This window comes from Lithobates pipiens, unplaced genomic scaffold (genome assembly GCF_037356315.1).
Source record: "Lithobates pipiens isolate NorthernLeopardFrog02 unplaced genomic scaffold, aLitPip1_a1.2 Scaffold_18, whole genome shotgun sequence".
Lineage (NCBI taxonomy): Eukaryota > Metazoa > Chordata > Amphibia > Anura > Ranidae > Lithobates > Lithobates pipiens.
Genome location: NW_027507758.1, coordinates 2,689,823 through 2,700,424, shown reverse-complemented (window position 1 = coordinate 2,700,424; position 10,602 = coordinate 2,689,823). Strand labels below are relative to the sequence as shown.

The window sequence follows — 10,602 nt, the reverse complement described above, 5'->3', positions numbered from 1 at the left end:
AACATTTCCATAGACACCCTCCTAAACCTTGTGGACCGGCCTTCCCAGAAGAGGTGAACCTGTTACAGCTGCAAAGGGCCAACTCAATACTGAACCCTCCGGAGGAAGACTGGGCTGCCATTAGAAATGATGGGGCACTGGAAAGCTGACCTGACAGCCCCCACCTATCCACAGACAGCTTCTGTTCCACCACCTGCTGACCCAATGGGAAGTGCTGCCTGTACCCCCTATTGATGGTCCTGATAACTGGTGATCTGTAGTATTTACAGACTGGGCCAGAGGGTGGCCTAGAGTATGGGTAGAATGGAGGGTGACCTGTAACTATGTGGGGTATCAGCAGATACTGGGGGGTGACTTGTAGCAAAGACATTGTTAGTAGGTTAGGCTTTACCTCCTAGCGGGGCAGCTGTTTAGTGCTGATCCTCAGAGCTTCCAGTGGTGTGTTGGCCTTGGAGATGTTGATGGTGAGCGGTCTTCTCTGAGCCCCGGATTCTGCCTTGCAGGACACTCCTCTTCTCCTGTACTCTGAGCTCTTCCCCCTTCACTGGCTGGACCCTTTTATTCCGTCCTTCCACCAACAACTATCTGTACCAGAAACAAGATGGAAGACAAAGAAAGAACACAAACGTCAGCCAATCACATCCACATTGTAAGTAATAGAACCACCTTACATCAGGTGCCCCCATAAGAGTGCCCCTTACATCAGATGCCCCCATAACAGTGCCCCTTACATCAGGTGCCTCCATAACAGTGCCCCTTACATCAGGTGCCCCCATAAGAGTGCCCCTTACATCAGGTGCCCCCATAAGAGTGGCCCTTGCATCAGGTGCCCCCATAACAGTGCCCTTTGCATCAGGTGCCCCCATAACAGTGCCCCTTGCATCAGGTGCCCCCATAACAGTGCCCCTTGCATCAGGTGCCCCATAACAGTGCCCCTTGCATCAGGTGCCCCATAACAGTGCCCCTTGCATCAGGTGCCCCATAACAGTGCCCCTTACATCAGGTGCCCCCATCAGAGTGCCCTTACATCAGGTGCCCCCATAACAGTACCCCTTACATCAGGTGCCCCCATAACAGTACCCCTTACATCAGGTGCTCCCCATAACAGTGAGATGTGACGTCGTTGTCTGTGAGATGTGACGTCGCTGTCTGTGAGATGTGACGTCGCTGTCTGTGAGATGTGACGTCGCTGTCTGTGAGATGTGACGTCGTTCTCTGTGAGATGTGACGTCGCTGTCTGTGAGATGTGACGTCGCTGTCTGTGAGATGTGACGTCGCTGTCTGTGAGATGTGACGTCGCTGTCTGTGAGATGTGACAATGTTGTCTGTGAGATGTGACGTCGCTGTCTGTGAGATGTGACGTCGCTGTCTGTGAGATGTGACGTCGCTGTCTGTGAGATGTGACGTCGCTGTCTGTTGAGATGTGACGTCGCTGTCTGTGAGATGTGACGTCGCTGTCTGTGAGATGTGACAATGTTGTCTGTGAGATGTGACGTCGCTGTCTGTGAGATGTGACGTCGCTGTCTGTGAGATGTGACGTCGCTGTCTGTGAGATGTGACGTCGCTGTCTGTGAGATGTGACGTCGCTGTCTGTGAGATGTGACGTCGTTCTCTGTGAGATGTGACGTCGTTGTCTGTGAGATGTGACGGAGGACAGGCAGTGCTGGAATGTCAGGGATTTTCCTCACCCTCCTGAGAGTTGGGATGACGTCACCCGGGTGTAGACCCCTCCCCCACCTCTATATCCGGACACATCCGGGAATTCCTGTCAGTCAGATTTGTGCGCTTTGCTCGGCTCCGCCCCTTTCTCCCGACATGCCTCGCGCTCCTCCTTCCCGCGGTTGCTATAGTGAAGTTTACAGCTCAGTGTGACGGACAGTCGGGCGGACCAATGAGCGGCGCGGAATAGCGGGAGGGGGCGGACCAATGATCGGCAGTGTGGAGGGGCCGACCAATAAGGGGGCGGGCTGTAGGCAGGTCTCCTGCGGGTCAAACCCCCTGGCTATGGAAACGCCCCCCTCAACATCAGAGCACCCGGGGGAGGGGCAAGATGGAGGAAATCCGACCCAAACCTTGATCTCTATATTATCCCCTCCCCCTATATACTCCCCTCCCCCCACATACTGTCCTCCCCCTATATACTCCCCTCCTCCCACATACTGCCCTCCCCCTATATACTCCCCTCCTCCCACATACTGCCCTCCCCCTATATACTCCCCTCCTCCCACATACTGCCCTCCCCCTATATACTCCCTCCTCCCACATACTGCCCTCCCCCTATATACTCCCCTCCTCCCACATACTGCCCTCCCCCTATATACTCTCCTCCTCCCACATACTGCCCTCCCCCTATATACTCTCCTCCCCCTATATTCTCCCCTCCCCCCACATACTGTGTGATATTACCCCCCCCATCATATACCGTGTGATATTACCCCCCCATCATATACCGTGTGATATTACCGCCCCCCATCATATACCGTGTGATATTACCCCCCCAATCATATACCGTGTGATATTACCGCCCCCCCATCATATACCGTGTGATATTACCGCCCCCCATCATATACCGTGTGATATTACCCCCCCCCCCATCATATACCGTGTGATATTACCCCCCCCCCATCATATACCGTGTGATATTACCCCCCCCCATCATATACCGTGTGATATTACCCCCCCATCATATACCGTGTGATATTACCCCCCATCATATACCGTGTGATATTACCGCCCCCCATCATATACCGTGTGATATTACCCCCCCAATCATATACCGTGTGATATTACCGCCCCCCATCATATACCGTGTGATATTACCGCCCCCCATCATATACCGTGTGATATTACCGCCCCCCATCATATACCGTGTGATATTACCGCCCCCCATCATATACCGTGTGATATTACCGCCCCCCATCATATACTGTGTGATATTACCCCCCCCCATCATATACCGTGTGATATTACCACCCCCCCATCATATACTGTGTGATATTACCCCCCCATCATATACCGTGTGATATTACCGCCCCCCCCCATCATATACCGTGTGATATTACCGCCCCCCCCCCATCATATACCGCGTGATATTACCGCCCCCCATCATATACCGCGTGATATTACCGCCCCCCATCATATACCGCGTGATATTACCGCCCCCCATCATATACCGCGTGATATTACCGCCCCCCCATCATATACCGCGTGATATTACCGCCCCCCATCATATACCGCGTGATATTACCGCCCCCCCCATCATACACCGCGTGATATTACCGCCCCCCCCATCATACACCGCGTGATATTACCGCCCCCATCATACACCGCGTGATATTACCGCCCCCCATCATACACCGCGTGATATTACCCCCCCCCATCATACACCGCGTGATATTACCCCCCCCCCATCATACACCGCGTGATATTACCCCCCCCCATCATACACCGTGTGATATTACCCCCCCCCATCATACACCGTGTGATATTACCGCCCCCATCATACACCGTGTGATATTACCGCCCCCATCATACACCGTGTGATATTACCACCCCTCTCCACAACTGTACCTCTGGACCCCTTCAAATTACACAGCACCCTGCACCTCTGGACCCCTTTGCATTACTCTGCACCTTGTACCTCTGGACCCCTTTACATTATATGGCACTTTGAACCCATTCACATTACACAACACTCTGCACCCCTTTACATTATACGGCACTCTGGACCCCTTCATTACACAGCTCTTGTACCTCTGAAGCCCTTTGCATTACACTCCACCTCTGGACCACTTTATGTTACACAGCTCCCTGCTGCACCTCTGGACCCCCCCTTACAGACACCCCCCTAACAGTTCTGGATTCCCTGCATTTTACACAGACCTCCCCACAGTGCAGACCCCCCCCCCCCATACAGTGCAGACCACCCCCCATACAGTGCAGACCCCCCCCCATACAGTGCAGACCCCCCCCCATACAGTGCAGACCCCCCCCATACAGTGCAGACCCCCCCATACAGTGCAGACCCCCCCCATACAGTGCAGACCACCCCCCCATACAGTGCAGACCCCCTCCCTAGTGCAGACTCCCCCACAGTGCAGACCCCCCCACAGTGCAGACTCCCCCCCACAGTGCAGGCCCCCTCCCTAGTGCAGACCCCCCTCCCCCCCCCCCTAACACAATATACAATACAGCCCCATTCAAAACACACGGAGAGCCCAAGGTAATGGTTTCGCATTGGAGGCAGTCTGCACACCGGGCACAAGGATCCTGCATGCAGGGAGAGGGAGAGGGAGAGGGAGAGGGAGAGGGGGGGGAGGGGGGAGGCGGCCTCACTGTGCTCGGCTGTGACAGCCGCTGTAGAGACTGATCTGAGCCGGGAAGGGGGTGTGCCGACCGGCCTCGCAGCCCCTCCCCCTAAATACGGGGCGGGCTGTGTGTGTTTTGTTTTGTCACTACCGTACTCATCCTAATAGGCGCACACACCTTTTTTTGGCGGCTGGCTAGACCGGGCATTTCCAAACCACGGCTGGCTTGAGCTCAGTAATGATCCTGAGGCGATTTCCCCGTCCAGGATCCTCTATGGCCGTACAATGGGGAAGTCCTCATCGGAGACGACCGGTGATTGGCGGGATGTTTGGGCGGGAAACACCTCAGCCCCAGGGGAGGTGTGCTGTCATTGGGCAGGACCCGAGGGGGACGCCTCATTGGTGAAGTCCGGAGTGGAGCTGCGCTGTGGTTGGGTGGAGATCAGGGCTCGCCATGATTGGTCAGAAGTGAGAGTGTGGGCGGAGCTCATTGGTAGAATACAGCCCAAGTGGCGCTGACCTGTGATTGGTGAGCCACAGTGTGTTATCGCTGCTGATTGGTGGAGAGATCTTCTCCCCGCCTGGGCGCCAAATGGAGTCTGTGAGAGAAATGTGCGAGGTAGAGAGGGGCCCCTCCACTGTCCACAGGGGTCCCTAAACTGTACTCAGGGGCTCCTCCACTGTCCTCAGGGGCCCCTACTTTGTCCACAGGGGCCCCTACACTCCTCAGGGCCCCTCCACTGTCCACAGGGGCCCCAATACAGTCCTCAGGGGCCCCTACACTGTCCTCAGGGGCCCCAGTACAGTCCTCGGGGGCCCTACACTGTCCTCAGGGGGCCCTACACTGTACTTCTCAGGGGCCCCTACACTGTCCACAGGGGCCCCTATACTGTCCTCAGGGGCCCCTACACTGTCCTAAATATAGGAGCACCTACATTGCCCTCAGGGGCCCCTACACCGTCCTCAGGGGCCCCTACACTGTCCGAACTACAGGGGCCCCTATACAATCCTCCACAGGGCCCCCTACACAGTCATCCACAGGGATCCTCTACACAGTCCTCAGGGGCCCTTATACAGTCCTCACTACAGGGGCCCCTACACAGTTCTCCTCCTGGGGCCCCTACACAGTTCTCCTCCTGGGGCCCCTACACAGTCCTAACTACAGGGGCCTCTATACAATCCTCAGGGGCCCCTACACAGTCACACACAGGAGCCTCTACACAGTCCTCACTACAAGGGCCCCTACACCATAAGTCTCCCACCATTACAGGGGCCATCATATGCCTGCCACCATAGGCCTGCCTCCAGGAAAGGGGCCACCATAGGCCTGCCTCCAGGAAAGGGGCCACCATAGGCCTGCCTCCAGGAAAGGGGCCACCATAGGCCTGCCACCATGACAGCGGCTCCCATAAGCCTGCCACCATGACAGGGGCCACCGTAGGCCTGCCACCATGACAGGGGCCACCGTAGGCCTGCCACCATGACAGGGGCCACCGTAGGCCTGCCACCATGACAGGGGCCACCGTAGGCCTGCCACCATGACAGGGGCCACCTTAGGCCTGCCACCATGACAGCGGCCACCATAGGCCTGCCACCATGACAGGGGCCACCATAGGCCTGCCACCATGACAGGGGCCACCATAGGCCTGCCACCATGACAGGGGCCACCATAGGCCTGCCACCATGACAGGGGCCACCATAGGCCTGCCACCATGATAGAGACAGTTCCTCCGCTCCCATAGGCCTGCGGCAGAGACAGTTCCACCTCAGCATTACCAGCCCCTCACCCTCCCTTATATCACAGTGCACCCCCTTGCTTTGTGCTGCTGCCAGGGAGAAGTTGGGGGCGGAGCTGGGAAGCAGAAAGTGCAGGGTCTGGAGGAGGTCTGGAGGAGGTCCGGAGGAGGGCTGGAGTCAGCTGAATGCTGAGAGACCAGGGGAGGCGGAGACAAGGGGAAGCTGCAGCCGCACAGAGAAGCGCAGGATCTGTAGGAGGAGTTCTGTCCTCCTCTCTTTTTTCTCTACTATACAGCAAGGCTTAGGTTTGCTGCAGAAGAAGCAGCCAGTCAGTTGTGCAGCAATGCATGGAGCATGCTGATAGGAGGAGACAGCAGAGAGATAAGCGAATCAATGAGCTGAGGCTTCTGTCACTGCCCAGTGATGGGAGAGACAGATATACAAAGTCTTTGTCAGGTGGAGCAGCCCCCGGGGGGCGGGGGAGGAGGGGGGGTATTTATCTGTGTGTCTGGAATTTAGTTCTCATTGCCGCTCTCACATGTGCGTTCTCCACCACAATCTCTTCTGTCTGTAGATTGCTCCGGACATGAGATACGTCCCGCCGTCCCGCAGTCAGACGCCCGCCACGGTCACAGTGTACGTCCGATCTGCATCCAGACCCCCCCAGCAGAACAAGATTCTGATGAAGCGCTATAAAGAGGAAACGCACAACAGCACTGCTGTGAAACGCCCCCGAGGACTGTGCCTGGTCATACAGCGCCAGGAGATGAGCGCCTTCTTCCAACTCTTCCGTAAGTCTCTCCGTATTCTCTCTCCTCCATTACTTCAAAAAAATCTTTTCTCATTTTTTTTGCAGAGGAGTTATTTATAGTGACGGGTAACCAGGAAAGCTTTGGGTGTCGCTCCAGGTCTCCATCCCCCAACTCCGGTGAGGGGGGGGGAGGGGCTCATCCCGGCTTTATGTACACAACCAAGGCAAAGGAAACCCAAAGCGCTGCCCTCCAAGAAAAGCAGCTTCAGCCCAACTCCGTGCAGGGCACAGCTCCCGACGCGTTGCGTCCTTTCCACAGGGCTTAGTTATCCATTTAAAGACCCCCCCTCAGGATTGTGGAAATGAGAGCGGGTACCAATAAAAATCAGAAAAAAAATGGCATGGGGGTCCCCCCCTTACCCCCCTCCAGGCCTTTTTTGGCACTTTTTTTTGACAGTTGCGGCTTCGTCACCTATAACGTGTCCCAGATGAGTGCATGAAAAGAGGGGCAGATCCTAGGCGATCCGATTGAAAGTGGGAGTGGGTACCTGTCAAAACTAGGTACACGCCCCCCCCCCCCCTCCAAAAAAAAAAATGATATGCCAAACGTGGCAGGGGAGGAGTATTTAAAGCGTAACTTCCCCTTTTTGGGTGGAGCTCCGCTTTATCAACCGATAACTCATCAGCTGTCAGCGGGTTTCCCCGCTTATAGCTGAATGTAAACAAAAGAATTGGCAGCAATTAAAATTTTAGGAACAAAAAAACAGCATGGGGGGCCCCCCAATCCATACCAGGCCCTTCGATCCCCCCCCCTCCCCCCAATATCTATACCAGAACCTTATCTGAGCATGTATCCTGGCAGGCCAGGAAAGGGGGTGGGGACAAGCGAGCGCCCCCTCCGGAACCATACCGGGCCACAACAATGGAGGGGGGGGGGGGTTTCAGGGTAGGGGGGACCCTACGCTATTTTTTCAGATTTTTCTTGGTACCCGCTCTCATTTCCACAATCCTCACCTAGGAGATAATGGCGTTCCTTGCCCTTTCCTGCATCCTCCTGGAGAACGCTACATGTCCCAGAAGGCTGCAGGAGCAATCCCAACATTACTCATGAGCTCATGCACGCACGGTGGGGGGCCGGCTGTATCCAAGATGGCGGGGCAAGGGACCCGCTGTGGTAAGCGGCTGCAGGAAGAGAGCGCTGGATCCCAGGCAGAGATAAGTATCTGAAGTCAGCAGCTGCAGTACTGCATATCCACTTGCCGCCCTCAATACATATATATATATATATACACGTTACAGCTTGTAAATGGTCTATCGGGTTATGGATAAAGCTGGCAGCTTCATCGTCCTACTCGCTGGTCGCCCCCCGCTCCCCGGTGGTCCTCGGGCTTACCGTTTTCACTGGTGTGCCTGGTAGATGATCTAGGGTTGCCACCTTTTCTTCAAGTAAAGCCCGAACACTTTAGCGGAGCGTGCCAATTTTTTTTTTTTATAGTATAAACTTTATATATATATTGCCATTAAATAACATTTCTAATTATATGAAGTTAATAACAAGAGTTCCCCTTTACATCTGAACTCGCAGAGTGTCACTCTAAGGGGGGTCTCTGCAGACTCTGATATAAGGGAGAACTCTGGGGCCTCTAACATAAGGGATGCTCTGAGAACCCTGATTTAAGGGGGAACACTGAGAACTCTGATGTACGGAGAGGACTCTAATGTAAGGGGGAACACTGCGGCTTCTGGTGTAAAGGGGAACTGTGATGTAAGGGGTGCTCTGAGAACCCTGATTTACCTTAGTGTACTCACTCAGAGGCAGGAGAGAGAAGGGGGGAGACTTCAGTGACAGACAGGGACGGATGGTGAGCTCACTCACCCCTTGGCAGTCAGCACCTCTCATCCAGATGCGTCCAAGGCTGCTGAATTGAAATTTCCGGCCCCAACTTTCCTTTCTGAGGCACAGCACCAGGGATTGGAGTGTGGGCAGACACAGAGGGGTAGGGGTGGGAGGATGAGGTGCTGATTGAGCCCTCTCTCCTCTGTGTGTGTGTTTGGGGGTGAATTGTTAGTGTTGGCTTTGGGCAGTGTGAAAGAGTGTAACAGACACTCTCAGCCTAGACAACTGAAGCCAGCAACCCTGCTGGGAAGCCATAGTCCAGTTAAAATAATGTGTCCGGGTTTCAGGCAGTCTGAAACCCGGACGCATGATTCCAAACCCGAACTGTCCAGGTGAATCCTGGACAGGTGGCAACCCTAAGATGATCTGACATTTCACATGGCTGGCCATAGAGATTAATGGAGACCACAATTCTGTCTCTGAGCTCTTCAGGCACTTCCTTTGACCTCATGATTCTCATTTGCTCTGACATGCACTGTGAGCTGGAAGGTCTTATATAGACAGGTGTGCGGCTTTCCTGATCAAGTCCAATCAGTATAATCAACACACAGCTGGGCTCACATGAAGGTGTAGAACCATCTCAGGGATGATCGGAAGAAATGGACATCGCCTGAGTTATATATATGAGTGTCACAGCAAAGGGTCTGAATACTGAGGACCGGGTGATATTTCTGGTTTTCTTTTTTAAGAAATCTGCAAAAATTTCACCAATTCTGTGTTTTTCTGTCACTATGTGGTGCTGTGTGTACATTAATGAGGAAAAAAATGAACTTAACCACCTCACGGCCGCAGAGCAGGCGCGTTCGTCCGGGTGGTCGTCCCTGGACGTCCTGATGTTTACTTCCGCAATGCGCGCCGCCGCGGGCACGCATCGCGGAAGTTCTGTGTTCGCCGTGTCCCCCGGGGACAGGCAAACACAGATCGCTGTAAACGGCCAATCACAGCGGCCGTTTACAGCGTGATCGGCGTGTCCAATGGGAGATGATCTCATATGTAAACATATGAGATCATCTCTCAGCGCCGCTCTCCCTCCTCGCACAGACAGCGTGAGAGGGGAGAGATGAACGGCTGCAGCGGCAGCCGTTCTGCCTGTAGTAAAAAAAAAAAAAGTAAAAAAAATAAAATAAAAAGTGCCATCCTCCCCCAGCAGTGCCATCCGCCCCCAGCAGTGCCATCCGCCCCCCAGCAGTGCCATCTGCCCCAGTGCCATCCGCCCCAGTGCCATCTGCCCCAGTGCCATCCACCCCAGTGCCATCCACCCCAGTGCTACCTGCCCCCAGTGCCATCCACCCCAGTGCCATCCACCCCAGTGCCATCCACCCCAGTGCTACCTGCCCCCAGTGCTACCTGCCCCCAGTGCCACCTGTTGTCAGTGCCACCTGTCGTCAGTGCCACCTGTCGTCAGTGCCATCTGTCATCAGTGCCACGTGTCATCAGTGCCACGTGTCATCAGTGCTACATAGTGCCATCTGTCATCAGTGCCACGTATCAGTGCCATTTGTCATCAGTGCCACCTGTCAGTGTCACGTGCCATCTGTTGTCAGTGTCACGTGTCATCAATGCCACTTATCAGTGCCATCTGTCATCAGTGTCACACGTCATCGGTGCCATGTATTAGTGCCATCTGTCATCGGTGGCACGTATTAGTGCCATCTGTCTTCAGTGCCACGTATTAGTGCCACGTGTCATCAGTGCCACGTATAAGTGCCACGTGTCATCAGTGCCACGTATAAGTGCCACGTGTCATCAGTGCCACGTATAAGTGCCACGTGTCATCAGTGCCACGTATAAGTGCCATCTGTCATCAGTGCCACATATTAGTGCCATCTGTCATCAGTGCCACCTGTCATCAGTGCCACGTATAAGTGTCATCATTGCCACGTATCAGTGCCATCTGTCATCAGTGTCAC

At 54.7% G+C, this 10,602-nt stretch overlaps 1 protein-coding gene across 1 annotated transcript in view; it reads left to right on the top strand.

The window, feature by feature from the left end:
• The first annotated feature begins 6,622 nt into the window (after window positions 1–6,622).
• The window catches only part of LOC143986949 (speedy protein A-like), a 41,010-nt gene continuing 37,030 nt past the window's right edge, over window positions 6,623–10,602 (top strand). The window contains exon 1 of the mRNA XM_077485362.1: window positions 6,623–6,835. Coding sequence (XP_077341488.1) covers window positions 6,631–6,835 — 205 coding nt within the window. The 5' untranslated portion in view covers window positions 6,623–6,630. The remainder of the gene's footprint in view (window positions 6,836–10,602) is intronic.